This window comes from Corticium candelabrum, chromosome 2, assembly GCF_963422355.1.
Source record: "Corticium candelabrum chromosome 2, ooCorCand1.1, whole genome shotgun sequence".
In the NCBI taxonomy this organism is placed as follows: domain Eukaryota; kingdom Metazoa; phylum Porifera; class Homoscleromorpha; order Homosclerophorida; family Plakinidae; genus Corticium; species Corticium candelabrum.
Window position 1 is genome coordinate 3,372,545 of NC_085086.1, and position 19,079 is coordinate 3,391,623.

Sequence of the window (19,079 nt, forward strand, 5' to 3'; positions counted from 1 at the left end):
AATAATATTTAACATTTTCAATCAATAGTTCCTTTGGTTTTGCTACAAAATACATTTTCAAAGTTACTGCACCAACAAAAGACATTGCTCTACCATTTCTATAAGTCAGACTAGTGATGAGGTTAATCCTCTTCGTTGTAGTGTACATTTGCAAGGCAGACAGAGACAAGATTATCATTCCCATTGCCGTGGGAGTCACGCTGGCTGGTCTGCTTCTACTCGCTGCCTTGGCTTTCATTATTGGACGGAGCCGCAGTAGAGGCCACTATCGTGCATTATGAATTTCTTTCTAGGCTCACGTACAGTGAATGTCATTTTATGTTTGTTGCTGAAGAGAACAAACTTAACTAAGTCTCTTGTGCTTTTATAAGGAAAAGATGGTGATAGTTTTATAGCAATTTTGTCAATACATTGTTGTTGTGCCTATGCATGGCTATCAAAATTAATGAAGCAGGCAATTTGGGGTGAAGATTTTGGGCAGTTCGATTTATGACTTTAAAATGGGTGTTTATAGAGGATACAGAGAGCGAGAGAGACAACAAACAGACAGACACAAACAGATCAACAGACAGACATACATTTTTTTTTTTTTTTTTTTTTTTTGTTACAAGGACCCTTAGGGCCCAGGTTACTACAATGCTATGATGCTACAACGCTACAATGCTACAACGCTACAACGCTACAACGCTATCATCAGTCACTGTCTATATGTCACTTCTTCTTCTTCTTGGACAGAACTTGACACTCCGGAGAGAGAGGCAATTGTATGTTAGTTCCTTGCCCAAGGGAATTTATGTATGTGGCCCACCCGCACTTGAACTCTGACCCAAAGGTCCCGGATGTAGTCAATCTCCAACTGCACACTCTAACCAATTGAGCCACATACATACATACAGACGGACGGACGGACGGACAGACAGACAGAAAGACGGACGGATGTAAACAGACACAGACAAACAGACGGACAAAGAGACGGACAAAAAACAGACAGACAGACGGACGGACGGACAGACAGACAGACAGACAGACAGACACAGACAAACAGACGACTGCAGCAGAATATGATGCAAATACGTTAGAAAATTCATAATCTTTTAGCTGTGTATAGATTTTAATGGCTTCGATTTATACCTGACTTAGTTAACTTATTCCAATACACGTATAGACTGACAGACTGATTGACTAATTGTCAAGCAAACAGACAATATACAACGACTGGATCAGACTAAAAGACAAAGAGAAAATAGAAAAACTCTCTGGAATGCCAATGCAGCCAGAATTGTTAGCTAAATGAATCCTCGGACCTGCGTGTACTCAAACATGTAGATGTACAGAGTGTTCCAAAAGTCTGGACATCCTAGGAAAATACGAAAAAACAATAGAAAAATTATTATTTTATCGATAAATCATCAGTTAGTTTATCAGTTACAATACATGTTCAATATGACATCCAGTACTTCTATACATTTTTAACGCGTTCAACGCAAGACATTTGCGCATTTCTGAGCATGGAAATACATAGTATCAAATACATTTCCTGAGGCCAGACTCTGGGACACAATGTCCATTACATGCAGTACAAGAACATCGCCAGGTGAGCGATAAATTCAATATTTGGGATCGAGAACCAATTATTCTCTTAGTAACTGAGTTGTTCGAATTGCAGCAAACCTCGAACTTATATATACACCAAGAAAGATGTTGCATGCTCGCCAGCACAAATTCGATTTTGTCTAAAATTGAGCAACTGATCCCGCACTAGAACTGCTCCCTTCTGACTTTGTCCTCTCATGCCTGTTTTCCGAATCTAGTGTACGAATGTGACAGCGACAAAGAACGCATCTTAATTCCTATCATTGTTGGAAGCATATTGGGAGTACTTCTTGTTGTAACTGTCATTGCTTTTCTTGTGGGACGTTCGCGACAGCAACGAGGCGGATACGAAACTATTTAGCTGAAACGTTTAGATGTCTAGTAGGACGTTTCATTATACTTAATTAATGGAGTCGTATATTTTTGCAGAAAGGGGGAATGCTTGGGGAAACGCGTAAAGACCGCACCGCATGCCCGCGATCACTCATAATCAAACGCACGCACGCACACGCACACGCACACGTACACGCACACACGCACACACGCACACACACGCGCGCGCGCAGAGTGCACAATCTGCCTAATCACGTACAGACATATGCATGCAGGATAGATTTCCTTTAGCAATACTGAAATATAAATAAGATAGAAAATATCAATTACCAGATGGAACAAGCTATGCGATACGCAACTCTAACTTCCTAGCCACGTTTCACCTTGTCTCATTGCTGTATGTCATTGTTGTCTTGCCAGAATTCGAGTGCGACCAAGACAAGGAACAAGAAGACAACAACAAGACAAAATACATTATTATCGGAGTGTGCGTAGGAGGAGGAGTGGCACTAGCACTCGTCGTAGTAACGATCTGCTGCTGCGTCAAAAAGAAGCGTGATGGATACAAATCAGTGTAACACAGATATCCGGGACAGCGACTGTAGAGCTCTTTTGCATGAAATTAGCATTCTCTTTAGTCTAGACTGCACTTATGCACTCGTTAACAGCAATTAAATAGCAAACGATGTGCATCTCTCTAGCTGCATGTTTGCCGTAATTGTATGAAGTGAAGAGTTGAAAAGTAAGTCCTCATACTAGCTAACCTGAGCGAACCTCGGCAGAAACCGTAGGTATGCACGCATGCGCATAGATTTTTACGTATACCTACCTACCTACAAATACAAGTGTTTAGAAGGCTTGCTATGGACCAATTCCTATGAATACAAGGCTACCACAATACTAGAATTAACGTTTGGCAAGAGTTGTCTTAAATGATCAAGAATTCGTGCGCACGCGCGTTAAATTTTAGATTCTTTTAGCATCAATATCAACTTTTATCCACAGAAATGTACCTATTATAGTACAAGCGGCAGTTCTCAATGTCGTAAACTTGGTAGAGTTCTGAACTTCAAGTATGCAACAAGAAGTATTACAACGAAGCTCAAGTAAATGTACTTTTAAATCTAAAGTGTAATCTGATATTTTTAAAAACACGCCCACCAACCAAACTGGTGCGCGTGTCCGAGCTCCTGTCAAACAACCGATTATATTCTTGTGACCTAATGCAACGCTCAAGTTACTGGTTGATGTGACTGACTTTTGAGACTCGAACAAAATGAAATACACGTAGTAGTGTAAACAGTTTGATAGGAAGCAAGATGAGTGAATAGATAGGTTGCTAGAAAGGAGGGTAGATTAACTATAGAAATTTAGTAAGAATGATAAACAAACTAACTGATATATGTAGTTACAAAAAAAGGAAGATAAAACGAGTAAACGAGAAACATACTGACAGTCGTGCTGGAAAGTATATTCTAGTCACTATATGAGCTAATTGGTAATTACCTCAAACCGTGCTACCAATGGACAAACAAACAAACAAACAGACATAAGCAAACAGATAGACAGACAGAAAGACCGACAGACGAACAGACGAGCGGCCGGACAAACCGAAAGAAGGATAGAAAACCAGACAGAAAAGGTTTTAATTAATTAAGAAAAACAGTCAATGACTAAAACGAAATCAGATAAACGACGCACAAACAAACAGACTGACAAACAAACGAACAAGTGGACAAACAACCGTACAATCAAACACACATGCAATAAACCACGAAGAAACAAAATCTCCTACGAAGACTCAACAAATAGACCGAACATTGCGCGCAAGAAAACAAGCGGACAGAAGAATGAACAAACAATAAAGAAGCAGATACAGACAATTATAACAGTGGCGAATCTAGAATTTGCTAAAACTACTTTACAAAGTATAGACGGTAGACCAACATTTGCTGTAAGCTAAATGAGCCGTTACAATGGACCTATATACATGAAAACAACCCCTACACTTTGTTAGCATGTAGAAATACTATGAAAAAAGAAAAAGTAGATTTCGTCGGGATCAAGTAGATGACGTTTAGCAACATTCTTCTCGTCAGACTAATTAGCAGCGAATGTGTTAACAGTGACGTCATAAAAAGGCTGGCAAGATGAGACAACTTGTTGTCAATTGTGTCAGATCTGCATGTCATCTAGATTCCTGTTTGGCTATTTTAATTAATTGACTCGTAATATTGTAGAACTAAAACAATAAAGGCTCCAAACTGGGGCACGTGCCCCCAGTTCCCCTGCTTAGATCCCCTACTGGAGTATAATAAACATACAGAGACAAACAATCTGCAAACAAACGAAATGTGCAAACATGCAGCTAGACAAGACACAGCGGAAGAAAACGTACAAGCCAACCAACAAACAGAAGCGGAATTAATAGCGCATGCAGACAGGCAACGACAAAGTATCCACTACACAATGCATCAGACAGTATCACAATACATCAAGCAGCAGGGACATGTTTAACTAACGAGTTGTTCTTTGCAAGTTGACTAAATCAAACCGTTCTAAGCAATAAGAGTAGAAACCGCGTATGGGCCACAAGGGCTATGACCCCCCAAATAGTTTTCAAGCTTCATGCACTGCATTACTCCCAAAATCTGTAATAATTGTAGCCACGAAAACAAGGAAGAAACACAATAAAAAGAACAGCACAGAGCCTGAAGTTGACACAACCACATGATGATTGCTCTCTTCTAACAGTTTACCGGATTGTCACCCGACAACTGGTCATAGCTAGCCATGACTGGTTCGGGGCTACAGGTTAGGACAATAGGGTGAGGGTTAGGGTTAGGCTCTGGAACCACTTACGGCAATACCGGATCAACTATGGCAACAACAAATGGTCCGGGAGGACCAGTTATGGTAGCTACAAGTGGCTCCCAGACCATTATGGGCGGGGGACCAACAACAGCGTGACAGGACTCTAGATCTTTTACAAAATCCTCTCCTCAATGAAACCCAGTTAGAAATTTTTACCTGTCGCTTAGATCTACTATAATAATGAACTCGTGTTTGGCCCCAAACTCTCAATAACTTTCTAACCCTACGGTACAAGTTGTTGTTTGGGAGCTGAATAACTCAAGACGCTCTAACCACAAACACAATCAACACACATGTCCGACACCCCCATGCATGACACACAAACAAACCCAAGCAAAAAGGGTACGTCTACCCCTTACCACCAATCCAAGAAATAGCATCAACGCTTGCACCTATTCCAAAAATCAAGTGTTAGCTATAGTCTAAACGATGCAGATTTCTAGCCCGTTTTTTGTACCTTACCGTCGAGGTGCGTCAACTCCGGATAGCGTTAGCAGTTCCAGCCTTTTCATATAGTCTACAGAGGGACGCGCCAGTCTGGCATCATCCGACTAAAAGGCAGGGCGGCGCGTCAACAAGCTACGTCCACTTCCACACCCGACAGCCACAGTGCGTCCCCATTCCTCCGACCACGCCCAAGCGTCATGCAAACGTCGTAGCAACGTTGCTCGAGCGACGACGTGTTGCTAACGTCCGGCTCACCCACTTCTTTCTAGGCACTTACAGACGGCGTCGAACGTCCTATCACCCCGCAGCTCTACGAAAACAGGCGTTTCTCACTTGAGTCATATGACAATCTGCTTCATACCCACACCCGTCAGTTCGGACTCGATGTTTAGCCATGACGGCTGTCTTTAAGCTCTGTACTCTAGCAGCTCTTTATCTCGCTTCATCCGAAGGTAAGACGCAATACTCTGTGTCTAGATCGTTGATGTTTCATCTTGATGATGACTTACTGAGCTTTACGTACGACACATGTTGCATGCACCATTGCAGTCTGCATGTTATACTCTTAGTCTCTTCTTCGTCTTCTTGTTTCGTTTCCGAGAGCCTTGGTTGTGAAGAAAGGCTGTAGCCAAAGGTATAACTGACGTGAAATCTGTCTTCGACAACTGCGACGCTTTCCTTTTCGTCATTTATTCACAGAATGGCGAGCAGGCGTCTCTGGATGCTTAACGACTCTGTCCGTCGATGATGCGACGGTCGGAGTATTGGTGTTTGGCGTTCTGTGAGCATGTGGAAAGGAATGGGCCTGCGACGTGTTCGTTTCGTTGGATGTTAGGCTTGGCTCGATTGCCTAACGCTGTACGCCACACCTTCATGTGTGTCACAACCTGCTTGCAATCGGTGTCCCCGCTTGGCTAAAATGTATTCATACTCGACGCATTTGCAATGGGATCGGCTGTCATGCTCCGATATTTGCAATTGAAGTTGCTCAGGATTTGGGACTCGTTTCTATGCATCTGCGTTGGAAGGTTGGACGTCTACGTGTGTTGGGGATCTGGCCTGAGCATGAAGATCATCTCATATCCTGGGCCCACCCGCGAGGACTGACTGATCGTCCACATGTACTCGTGAACTGAGCTCTTAACGATCTGTTGATAAACCGTGTAGTACGTTAAAACTGAAGACTATCTGCGAGTCCAATATAGTGCAAAGCTATTGTGCATAAACAATGTCACACAAACATGTTGACGGCAAGTCACATTTCCGGTTTCTTCTCTTGTCGCAACTCAAGCTACTCTTGTCACGTATTTATAGACACAGGAGTAGGTAGTTTTGAAAGTTAGGGGGCCAAACACGTATTTATTAATTAAAGCATTGGGAGTAATGCAAGTGAGGCAAGGATATTATTGGGAGCCCCTTTGTCCCCTAAACCGACACGATTCCTATGCCTATGCGTATGGTAGCCCTGTCCTGTCCCTATGCTTTGGTATAGTATAGAAAGTGTTAGAGAAAAACAAGACGAGATTCGACTGGAGTGCAACAGGTAAACTAGATCAGTATCTATACTGAGACTTTAAAATAGGCGTAGAAAACTAAAGCGTCATGGCCTCCCATCACTTTCCTGCCTCACTTCATTACTTCCCAAATGCAATAAGGCATAATTATGTTGCACACGATTGTACTGTTTGTCTCTAAGCCTAGGTAAGGTATCCCAGTAGGCCGACTTCAACGTCTTTCTAACAGACGGCGACCATGTGAGGTTGAGGTAAATAGTCTAGAGCTTCGGAAAATAAGGAGGGATATTGAGAAGTCTGACGAGTTTGATGTCGTAGATTAGCCCATGGCACCAAAAATTCCTTGAAATGCCTCACATTAATTGGTCCAATAGTACAACACAAACTAGAGTCGCTTGACAGATAAGTATAGACGGCACTATATCTTTATGGCGTCCAGTAGCATACCCAGTTGTGTGTGTACTCGTGTCTGTTCAAAACTAGAAAGAAGTTAAGTCTCGATGGTTACAATAGGCAGCTTTCATACAAATTTGTTTAGAAATTCTATGTTGCAAAATGGCAATATTTCTGTCCCCTTCTTAGACACTTTTTCTCCATGGCAACTTGTTGATCGATAAGCTGCAGTTTCACAACTTGTAGATACAAGTGATCTTGAGTCACGGTCTCGCCATTTATCATGTACATGAAACATATACACCCAACTCAACTTCTCACACGTTTGCATCGCTGACATTCTTTGCTCTTATCTTGGTCTCCCTTTTTGGCCATCCACCTTTTTGTGTCCCTCTCTGTCTCCGTTTCTCCTCCTTCTAACTTTCTCTCTATTATCTTCTTGTTCACTGCCTTTAATCACTTCTTTTTCTATTCCTGTCTCTGTAAGTTTATCGCTTTATACGAACGTCAATCAGGGCAGTTAAATGTCTACTGTTATGTTAATCAGCTAACTTTATGCTCAGCTAGTCACTATTGTCTCTAAGCAATTTTATCTTTCTCTTGTTGTTCCTTAATAGCGTCAACTGACGAGATGAGTGAAAGTGTATATCCAACGGCCACACAGACGTATGATTCAGAAAGTACATCTTACCCAACGTCTGGTGAAAGTGACAAATGCTCCTGCAACTGCAGTGAATATATAGATAACAAAAAGCCTCCACCTCCACCACCGCATCCTCCTCCTCCTCCTCCACCTCCTCATCATCACAAAGATGACATACCGTCATATGACCAGAAATATTTCATTCTAGAAAGCAACAATGGCACCTGTTTGAACGTCTCTATGGCAATCATATTCACCATCGTCTATGACATGTTAGAAAACAGTGTAAGTTGCTTCCGCCTTTTCACTATATTCGCTACACGCACTCACATGCAGTCACTGGTCAGGCAAAACAGTAAGCAATTAGAGGGCACGTAGCGATCAAAGCAAGCAGGAGAGTAGGCTGGCAGGTAGACTAGTAAGAGTAAGAAAAATAAAGACATCAGGAGGACAAACAAAGAGACAGACAGACAAAGAACCAGAAAGAAAGACAAAGCGAAAAAAGTCAGACAAACAGAAATGCTTGCTTGCTTCCTGGCATGCTTGCGCCCTCTCTCACACGCAAACGTACACACACACGCACTAGCACACACACGCACTAGCACACACACGCGCGCGCGCACACGCACGCGCACACACACACACACACACACACACACACACACACACCACATGGGCGCACTCATGAAGACGTGCACAAATATACCGAAGAAACAACGCACAATAATCCAAACCAGCTGCAGACAAGATAAAAATGAAACTGACAGGGTACATGTAAATATACACATACACACAGTTGCGTATACTCACGCACTCACGCAGACACACCACCAGTCAGTAAGAGAACCAGTAGAAAAAAATTAGACGACAGCAAAGTACAGGTACGAACGTTACAACATGCAGAGACCTACTTTCAAACACTTCTCAGTAATGCCTCAACTGTTGCCATTCGTGTATACATACTGTATATGTATATTAGACGAGCATCAGCAATTTTGAGCTGCCAGAAGACGTTGAGATCTCCGGCGATTGTCCGTCAGTCTATGATTATAGAAACAACATCATCACGTATCGAGCCAATGTGACCGTCAGTTGGGATGGAGGCGACTTCTCTCTAACCTTCATCTTTTTCGTAAGAAAATTCATTATTAAATTGACATCAGATATGTCTTAGACATACAGAGAAAATTAGTATAAGTCAGTTTTTAAGTAATAGTCAGAGCATGGTTGTAGGCATCTATCAATATTAGTGACTTGAAGGGCTTACCAGGAGATAATTGACCAAGCCAATTGACCGAGCGGAAGACGACGTCAATTATCAAATTGATAAGCTCGCGTGGCTAAGAGTCAATATTACAACATATTGATAGATCACGTTACATTGATAGATCACATTACATCTATCAGTCACGTGACATATTCTCATAATTTGATACACTGTGATTTTATAAAGTGAATGTTCAGAATGGTAGCAGCGCAAATATTAACTAAAAATTATAATATCCTCAAAATAATATGTAGTCATTGCAAGTTAGTTCGTATTGTTTGTTATATATAGCTAAAAAAGTAGCAGTGTATACCTGTACAGGTATAATATAAAATATATTACTACTATATTACAGAACAACAATTCTTGAATGATTTTCAATTGCATGTATATAATAATTATTAAGTTTTCACTTTAAAGTCCCTAAATTCTTACATGTTAGACCACGTTACAGCTACAGGAAATCCGACAAATCATCAAGCTCCAAGTTCAGTCCATTGTATAAAAATTGGCATTCTACTGTACTACAGTACCAAAATTTGAATTGCTCCATCAAGTTTGAGTAAGCCTGAGACAATGTTAAATGGTTTGTTGATGAAGCTTTTCAGGTGATGACTTTAGAGTCTTTGAATTTGAAGGTGACCAGTGCCTTAAAGTTTCCACAATGAATGGGTAGAAATGACCACCTGCTTGAGTGACTTCTCTTTCATTTATTTCTTTGGCCTTCTTGATCTCTCCTAATTCTGCAGCAGTGCCTGGCTTACTCAAACTTAAAATAATACTATGGCAGTGTTTAGACCAACCAAAGCAGCAGACAGCTTTTACTACAAATTTGACATAATAAATTATTAAGAAAGAAAATGATAAGAAATTTGAGTTCATCAATCAATGGCAGAAAGCAGAGTTGCATGCCTGCAGTGTTGATAAGCGAACAAAATGTTAGTAAACGTTTCACATAGTTTTGTCCATAAATCACTAAAAAGTCTAATGAGTTTATCAAGAGTTTCCAAGATGTGTGGAAACCCCTCTTCTTGGCTATATATTACCCAAGAATCATGCACATTTGTAACATGCTCTCTGCACATGTCTGGTTGTTCTTGGCTGGTTGCTTGGTGCAAGTACATGAACACTTAGTCAATAACAAAGACTCAAACGCCCCCTGACTTTGGTCTACAATGAGCCATGGTTGTATCAGCTAGTTGTACTACGATGCACGTTTACTACACCTGTAGGCTTTCTTCAAGTAATCCTCAAAAACTGTTTTGCAAAATCTTAAATGGAAAAGCTCTTATTGATTAACAATTAGAATCGTAAAATATAAAGTTTATTTGAGTGTGGATTGCCTTGATTGTTACACAAATACAATTACGCAAAAATATGTGATGTAAATAATTTATGAGTCAACATGAGTCAACATGTTGCTGACACTATATCATCTGAGTTATTGTTGACAACCCTATGAGATACACCCTGATGCTGCCCGAAAAGCAGTAAATCATCATAAGGCGACTTTTTTGGGTAGTATTACTACAATTTTACCACAATATTGTATATGACTTTGTACGGCATAAATTTTACAGATTTTGTTGGAATCCTGTAGCTCACTACAATCAGTAAAAATATTGTACTGCAGATATTAATAAAATTAGAAACACTATTACTCTCTAAAATAAAAATTAATATAATTTTCAGTATGATGTTGGTGCATCCAATTTGTCGATTATGTTACATAAGTATTACCCATTGCAACGAACATGTAGGCAAAGCAAGCAATGAGACAAGAAATGCTCCTCCAATTAAAATACTGTACGAGTACTAGTGAGTTGAGAGATGCAATCTTCACATACACGGATAAGAAATGCATCAGTTCAATACAATTGACCCATATAATGCATAATTCCCATGCAATACTCTAATGTACTAACAAATGCATCTCTTTAACACAATATAAATAAATAAGAAATAAAAAGTGACCTGCTATAGTGCCAGCATTCTGTCCTGCAGTACTTACAAAGTATTCTTGTTGTATATTTTTCAGACATTCTTCTATACAGAGGTCATTCCTACTACAGCAGCACCAACAACTCAAGCCCCAGATATAAAAAATGAAACAACCGGGACACCTGTCTATACGTGAGTAAAATTTTGTGGTTATGTCGACTACCACAAATATCAACTATTCAGATAAAACAATAACTCACATTTACCACTAATAAAACAACCTAATAGATTAACTTACGGTAGGTTAGTGGTACTAGTAGCTACATATATCTCATCATGGGCATAAGAAATTTTCTAGGTTTGTGTGGCTAAAAATTACAATCTTGTGCAACATAATTATGCTGTTTTTGCATTTGGAAGTAATGCACCAAGACAAAAAAGTATTAGGAGGCCATGCAAGGCCGCCTTTGGCCCCACAGTTCCTACAGCTGTGTTCATAGTACTTTAATTATCAGCCTATCACAATATAGGGCAGAGATGGAGAAGCAGCAGGACGCTCCTAAAGGACATGCAAACCAAAATACATGTATGCAACAAGCCATGACCAGAAAGTGAATAGTTGTAGAGTAAATAAACTTGCTTGTCAAAACAAAATGAAAAAAAGATAACTACAAAAAGAGGGCAAGAAAATGTTAACCAAATCAGAAGTGTCTGGCATGCATAGGAATTTGCTGTTTGGAAGAAGTCAGCCAGTCATACCAAAATTGCTTAGAAAACTTGAAACAAAGAAAATATAGCAGCCAGCAAGCAAAATACGTACGCATAAACTGATGGCAAGTGTAGGTAGGACAGCAAAGAAGAAAGTCCTACGAGCAAATAGTAGTGAAGGCTGGTAAAATAACAAGCTGATAACTGACTGGGAAGCAAGCCACAATTTTACTATAGATAAGCTAAACAACCGTAAAGACATACACAATGCACTGTATTGCAGCTCAACTTAATATTATTTTGACAATAAGACACACAGACACAGACACACATAGACACACAGACACAGACACACACACACACACACACGTGCACACATGAACACACACACACACACACACACACACACGCACACACACACACACACACGTGCACACACACACACACACACACACACACACACACACACACACACACACACATTTCATGACTTGTTTGCAATAGCGAGGATTCAGTTGATCATGACCAACACAACAATGAAGACGAAGATGACCAACACAATAACGAATTTGAACCAACAGGGTTCCGTATTGAGACAACTCAAGATCTCCAAGGGCAACAATACATGTCAGATGTCATCTTCAAATATTACACTGGATCAGACATGTTTGAAGATCCAGTAGAACCATGTACGTAAATTTCAAAATGCAGCAACCCCAAGTTAGTTAATCTATTGCATGTGTATCTACAGATCAGTACAAAACGGCATCTCAGAGTCAGTCATTCTTTCAAACAGCTGCCGGAACGACATACCTGTGCAATGCCCATACGGCACTATCACTGAGTCGAGATGTTACAATGAACATAAAGTATGCTGTTCTTAATCCATTCTACTACATTCACAAAAGATACAACATCAGTGACAATGCTATGCCACCAGGTAATAAAGTATTTTGATATAAAACAAGCATTCACAGCATTAAAAGATCAGTTCTCAATGCAATTGTCTGTTTTTGATCAAACTGATGCATGTCTTGACACATTAGACTATTATTACATAGAAGGGATGCATCTCAGATTCTCTTCATTGCTTGAGTTGTTGCATGGGAGGAATATTTCTCTCAAGTTTTAAACATTAGAATATCGTACAAGACTGTTGCACACCACCCAGGTGTGTAGCCAGCTTAAACACTAAGGGGCAGCCAAATGGGTTCCCAACCTGAAGTAGTAACATGTACACACCGCACAACATGCACGCACGTGCGCACACACACACACACACACACACACACACACACACACACACACAACTACATTGTACATGCACATACGTATAGATTATCACCCCCGTTCCAGAGCAATATCATATTTGTTGCCCGATTACCGTTTATTGCACGAGCCTGTACCTAAGCTTGACATATGTAGCTCTGAAGCGAGTAGAACACATCTTCATTTACTAGCTTGACTACAATCTACATGCACAGCATGTACACATACCCTGAAAGAAGAAAATTATGCAGGAGAAAAATTTGTGTGATTTTGTGCGATTACATCCCATGGCACAATTAATTTCCACACATAAGTTTCCCTGCCCATGCTCCGTGCCAAAACACACTAACGTGCACTGGCATCTATCTTAAACTATTTCAAGTGCAAATCTTCACAGGACAGGAAAGTGTTTGTGCCACCTGACTATTTACCAGTGACATAGCAGTGCCAACAGAGGGGTGGACAGATAGGACTGTACATGTATATCACACAAATCAATTCCGCACTAATAGTGATGTCCCTGAAATTGCATGACTTTATTCACACACAATTTTCTTCTTTCAGGGTATGCTGAAATTCAATCTCAAAAGAGCACACACAAGTGATTTGCAAAAAATTTGACTTACACTATGTGTCTAATACACACCAAAAACCTCTGGCTAGAAGGCTCTGTGCACATCCCACAAACATTGTTGGCTGCATATCTGTGCCCAGACTACTCAAACACTGACACAATCATTTCTGTAAATGATGATTATGTTGCCAAAAGTTATTCTCAAAATCTAAGACTATTGAATTGAAAAGTTTAATGCTGTTGAATTGGAGAAACACAATACATCCAATTAATAGTCATAGTATACTAAAAATCTAAAACATATTAAAAATAAAAACCTAACAAATCTAAAAAAATCTAAAAGCTTTAGACAACTGTACTAAAAGGATACAGTTCTTAGTTTATGTGTCATTTTAAACTATTGTATTACAGAGATGCATTTCTCACAATAAATTAGACTGTTGTATGAAAGAGATGCATCTGTCAATACATTAGACATTTCTCAATACATTAAGCTTTTGTATTGGATGGATGCATTTCTCAATACAAAAACATTAGACAATTATGAGACATATCAACATGCTTACAGTAGCAAATCTGTCCACCCACTACACAAACACCTCAGTTACATCTTACTAACTCATCGCATTTTTTCAGTATTTCAGTGTGCAGCAGACTTTGAGACTGACAACACTCTAATGGTTGTAACAGCCTGCTGCATAGCTGGAGGCATTGCCGTCCTCGTCCTCGTTGCCGTCATTATTCATTTTGCAACTCAAGGAACCGACAATCATCCAACCGCTATGTTCAAGACCTACAAGTCTGGCTACACATCATTCCAGTAAACTTGACTGCTGCATAGCATCCAAGCTACGGGTCTGAACATAAATTAACTTGAGACCCAAATTCGATAATATCAAATAATATTCTACATATTCTATATTCCATCATTGTCATAGCTGTACTTGTTTGCATTAGACTGAACGTGTATTGTTGCCTTTTTCGGTTACTGTTGAGCACTCAGATGTATTCATAATCCTTGACTGCCATAGTTCCCTACTCTCTCAAACTGTAGGTTCTAACAAAACCATTGGTTGCCTTTTGAAGTAGTTTCTCGCTTCGTCCACTTTGTCTTCGCAAATATTGAACACAGGATGTGTACGTTTCTGTAAGAGAATGGCAAACAGATTCAACAATAGTAATAAAGCTCTTCATATGCAAAAGTATGTTAGCCTACTGCTTTAAAAATCCAAAACTCCAGAAGGGCAGAAGTGAGGGTAAAAGGGATGATTACAGAAGGTGCAATCGGCCTACAGTACTTGATAATAACACAAATTAGGAACATCAAATTACATCGATTCTTTATGTGTGTGTACAGCATGTACCCAATTACAGACAGTGAGGTACTAATTTGGTTCATACTGTCGTGATCAGCTGTGTGTATGTCTTTCTATATTTTGGTGATAAATTAATGACAAACCAACCATATTCAGCGTAACATCAAAATGGCAGCCAGTCGTTTATGATTTTTTGCCCCCTCCAAATACAACGAAGCTTCCGTAAACCCTGAACTTAACATATTAACATACATGTTGTATTCAACACATGCATTCCTCCCTTGATTACCTAAGACTAACAGCAAACACCATGATATTTATAATCACTACTCTACAAAAAAACCATTTAGCTAATAGCCGATCTTCCAGGGATGGCGACTCTGGTTCATGTCAATCAAAGCCACAGCAAGTCAGACACACCCTTCTGTGAGCTTCTCATTCAAATACTGGGTATGGAGAGTCCTTCAAGAGAATGGAAGATTCCAAGAGAAAACCCTCGAGCTCCAGCATAAAAAACCCATCCTTGAACACATAAAGGTCTCAAGACCAATTCTATAAAGATAGAACTACAGCAGAGGAGGTAGAAAGCTAGCATGCGTTAAAGGCACACCCATAGGCAAATTTGGTCTTCTCTAGACGTTGTTTGCTTTGTTTCTGTGCTGCTGTATGTCTGGATGTACTCTAAATAATGACTGATAAGAGCTGCTCTTGTGAATTTATGGTTACATGTGGACTTCACATGGTTACGCTGTCAGCGGTTTACAATGTTCCGTCTTTCCGTGGTTCCACGACCTTTGTTCTTCATTTTCTGTGTGAGACAAGACAAGTCATTATAGAATGCTGTATTGTAAGTTATCCTAAGTTATCCCGCCATTTTTGGTGAGTAACGAACACAACTCTGTGCGATGTAGTATGCTCACATGCATTAAAGGAATGCCAACAGGTGAATTTGGCTTTTAGCTAGCAACTTGCTGCAAGGCAGTCAAAACGTAACGGAAAATAAAGTCAGATGTTTCCAACTGGTAATAAACCTTACTCTGAGTACACCTTACTCTAACCCTATTAGGATCCTGACAGCGACTAGTGTTCACACTTCCCACCTGCAAAGCGATCACCTATGGTACAAGATAGTACGACGTTCACGTATTCTGCTTGACCCGATATCAAGCGAAATAGTAGGAGTTACAAAATGTGACAACGCTAATCCATCAAGTAGGCATGGTCGAACGAATCCATCGAATGCCACCTCTACCTTCCTACTTCGGCTGATTTGTGCAAGGCAAACGCGTGTAAGCATTGCTTCCACCACTGGAAAGCAAGAAAGTTTATAATAAAAAGGGTCACGAACACTCAGAGGGTCCAGATGTTGCACTCACAGTGACTCTGCTCAAGGCAGACTGAAGTAGGCATGTGGTTGAAATACAGGGCTTAGAAGGTGCTTATTGGCTGAATAGTTACACTGTGCTAGCTTTCTACCTCCTCTGGAACTACAGTGTATTGTGTGAAACTAATTAATCCATCACCTTACAACACTAATTTAGAATATGGTGAGTCAAATGCTGCTACTACAAAAGACTGCCAAGAAGATGTGCACCATCCTGACTTAGTTCAGGGAAACCTGCATTTTGCATTTGCAGGTGTACGTGAATAGCAATTTATTCCATGCAGGAGCTGCTGCTGAAGCTGGAAAAACAGCCAAGGACCATTGTCATGAGGCCAACATCACTGCAGCTTGAGCTGTCTCTTGCCCATTGACAGTGGAATCGTTCGAGCATAGAGCACACACAGCCTGGAAATTTCTAAGTCTATTGCCAGAAAGACATCGTTTTTACAGACCTTGTCAATTAGCAAAGCTGTGTGTAATTTACATGAGCAGCTATCAGTTAGACTTTGGACATACAATAGCAAAATCAACTGTAAGATAGATTACATTTAGTTTTACAAGATAGCTTTCTAGATTAGACTTTCCCACTTAAGTACACGGGTAAGTTATAAAAAATGTAAGCAATATCATATCCAATTTAACAAGTAACCAATAATTCGCCCTACTTAAAGGGTAACTGCAATGCAAAAGTCAAAAATCATTTTGGAAATCGATAGTTCCAGTTGCATACATGACAGGAAAACTACATGTAGTTTAGATTTGCTAGCGTGGAGTCTCCCCTCTGTGACGTGTACACTACACCAAGCCTGCTACTGGAACTTGAAAAACCAGAAAAAACTTTGACATGCTATTTCTCAGCGAAGACTTAACTTAAAATCTACAACTATTTTTCCTGCCATGTATGCACCTAGAACTATCGATTTCAAACATAAAAAATTCTTGATTTTTGCATTGCAGTTACCCCTTAGGTCGACTGTAAGAATTCTACCAATAAGTTATAACTGTCAAAAAACAAGGCTGCCAACCTTCCTACATAATAAGTAGCATGCAAAGCATGTACAGTCTGATGTCAGTTATCTGAATGTGACAGTTAACCAAACGTGCAGAGTCGTATATACGGCTCTGCAAACGCGGAGTCCCTCGAACACCCTCTACAAGTACGCGATGTAACTCGTTATGCTCATGCACAAAAGGGTAAAATCTCTAGTTCATGACATTCTGTCGTAAACTACTTTATTATCACCTTATTAGTTAAAAATGGAAATCATTGTTGAGGCGAGCCTCAGTGAGAACAGACACGAAACACAGTGACTTGTCATTGCGGAGAACATGCACATACAGATATAGCGCTAACGTACATTTCTTTGTAAAAGAGATGTGTTCTCACATCTATTTGCATCTTCGGCAGCAGTTGTCAAGCCATCAGGAGTTCGAGCCTATTAGTCCTGTGGGAATCCAGGCACGCTGCAATGACAATCAGTTGTGAAGATGTTAATAATAATTAACATCATACTCTCTTGATGTCATGCAACTAAGGACAATGTAAGCAAAAATTTGAATTAGAAACAAACTGATTCGTACACCTCCACAACGCAGACTGTGGCAGAACGCAAACCACTTTGTGGCCTAGATTGACATGATCGCTCACAACGTTCATACTGTAGCAAAGAAATTTACCTGGATGTGTAAATTTGACCGCTTCACATCAAGATAAAACAAGTGTTTCATTCACAGCTGGAAGTGGACACGCATTTGGACATCCCAGAAAACTTGCATGTATAGGAGAGCGCAAACATAAAGTTCTTTGTAAGAGCTACATTTACTGTAGTTGCAGTCTTGTCTACCATCTCTAGGAGCTTGACCCTGTTTGCACATTCTCTCATTAGTCCCATGGAAATGGTGGACAGCAACCTGGAGAGCCATACAGCTATTACACTTAGACCTGCATCGTGACATCACATACCATCATGCCTGTGATTGGCTCAAAATCAACGTCATTTCCGGTCGGTCGTTCGTACGTACCATCGCACACATCTCAACATAGTACAGCACACATAATGTAAGAAGGGTCTCACCAAGACTCACCCCAATAAAGTAAAGTGCAGTCAAATTGGCTGTTTGTGTATTGTTGTTCATTATACATGTACATGTATTCGATCCATATGAGTGCACATGGGCACCATCAGAGGCCCAAGGATACGTGTTTGTGCGCTACGAGAATCACCATCAGTTATCCAAATATTCAGAGTTACACGATTGGGTCCCAAAGTGTTCGAATAACTGACATCCAACTGTAAGTTATGAAACAAAAAGTATAGGTTATCACCCACATTCCAGAGCAATATTATAATCGTTGCCTGAGCGGTAGGCAGGGGGTAAACGGTAGGAGAGCAAGAAATATGACATTGCTCTGGAACAAGGATGATACTACCTTTACATGAGTACTTGTAAGTGAGCCATGCTGTGCCAGCTCAGCTCAGCTCGTTATTTCTAGCCGGACCAGCAAGGGCAAGTGAGGGGTTGGGTCAGGTCAAGTACATTGTGTAAACAGGTAGTGTGCTGGAAAACAAGCCACACATGCTCATTTGGTACAAATGGCAAGGAGTGAGACAGAGACTCTGTGCCTTATCCGATTGTGAGGCGATCAAGATGTGCAAGAAACAAATCTTCTGAACTCCGTTGCTGCAACAGTCGTCTGGCAATAGACCTATATCTCCTACGAATAACACAATGTCCCCTATATGTCCTACATGTTAATAAATATGACTGTTGTAAAGCCATAGAGAGAGAAACCCAAGCAGTTTGGATCGATTGCAAACGTAA

At 40.3% G+C, this 19,079-nt stretch overlaps 3 protein-coding genes across 7 annotated transcripts in view; 2 read left to right on the forward strand and 1 right to left on the reverse strand.

The window, feature by feature from the left end:
- LOC134198551 (lysosome-associated membrane glycoprotein 1-like) overlaps positions 1-2,683 on the forward strand; it is an 8,816-nt gene extending 6,133 nt beyond the window's left edge. Inside the window, exon 7 of one of the 3 annotated variants that reach the window (XM_062667963.1) lies at positions 2,347-2,683. In XM_062667963.1, coding sequence (XP_062523947.1) covers positions 2,347-2,504 — 158 coding nt within the window. In that variant the 3' untranslated portion in view covers positions 2,505-2,683. Of the gene's footprint in view, positions 1-141; positions 447-1,811; positions 2,079-2,346 lie in introns of those variants that run through there. The other 2 variants (XM_062667964.1, XM_062667965.1) reach the window with 2 other exon arrangements.
- A 2,946-nt stretch (positions 2,684-5,629) lies between these two features.
- Positions 5,630-14,391, forward strand: LOC134176208 (uncharacterized). Of its 2 annotated transcripts, XM_062642891.1 has the most exons (8): positions 5,631-5,699; positions 7,772-7,820; positions 7,887-8,082; positions 8,777-8,929; positions 11,103-11,197; positions 12,218-12,402; positions 12,465-12,653; positions 14,193-14,391. In XM_062642891.1, the coding sequence occupies exons 1-8, from the start codon at positions 5,642-5,644 to the stop codon at positions 14,378-14,380; spliced, it is 1,113 nt and encodes a 370-aa protein (XP_062498875.1). In that variant the 5' UTR covers positions 5,631-5,641; the 3' UTR covers positions 14,381-14,391. The 2 variants fall into 2 exon arrangements, with proteins under 2 accessions (XP_062498874.1, XP_062498875.1); XM_062642890.1 differs by having other exon boundaries at positions 5,630-5,699; positions 7,772-8,082.
- A 54-nt stretch (positions 14,392-14,445) lies between these two features.
- The window catches only part of LOC134176207 (protein farnesyltransferase subunit beta-like), a 28,398-nt gene continuing 23,764 nt past the window's right edge, over positions 14,446-19,079 (reverse strand). For both annotated transcript variants that reach the window (XR_009969276.1, XM_062642889.1), the window contains one exon: positions 14,446-14,701. Coding sequence is in view for 1 of the 2 variants with exons in the window: in XM_062642889.1 (XP_062498873.1) it covers positions 14,600-14,701 (102 nt within the window). In the remaining variant the exon portion in view is untranslated. The remainder of the gene's footprint in view (positions 14,702-19,079) is intronic.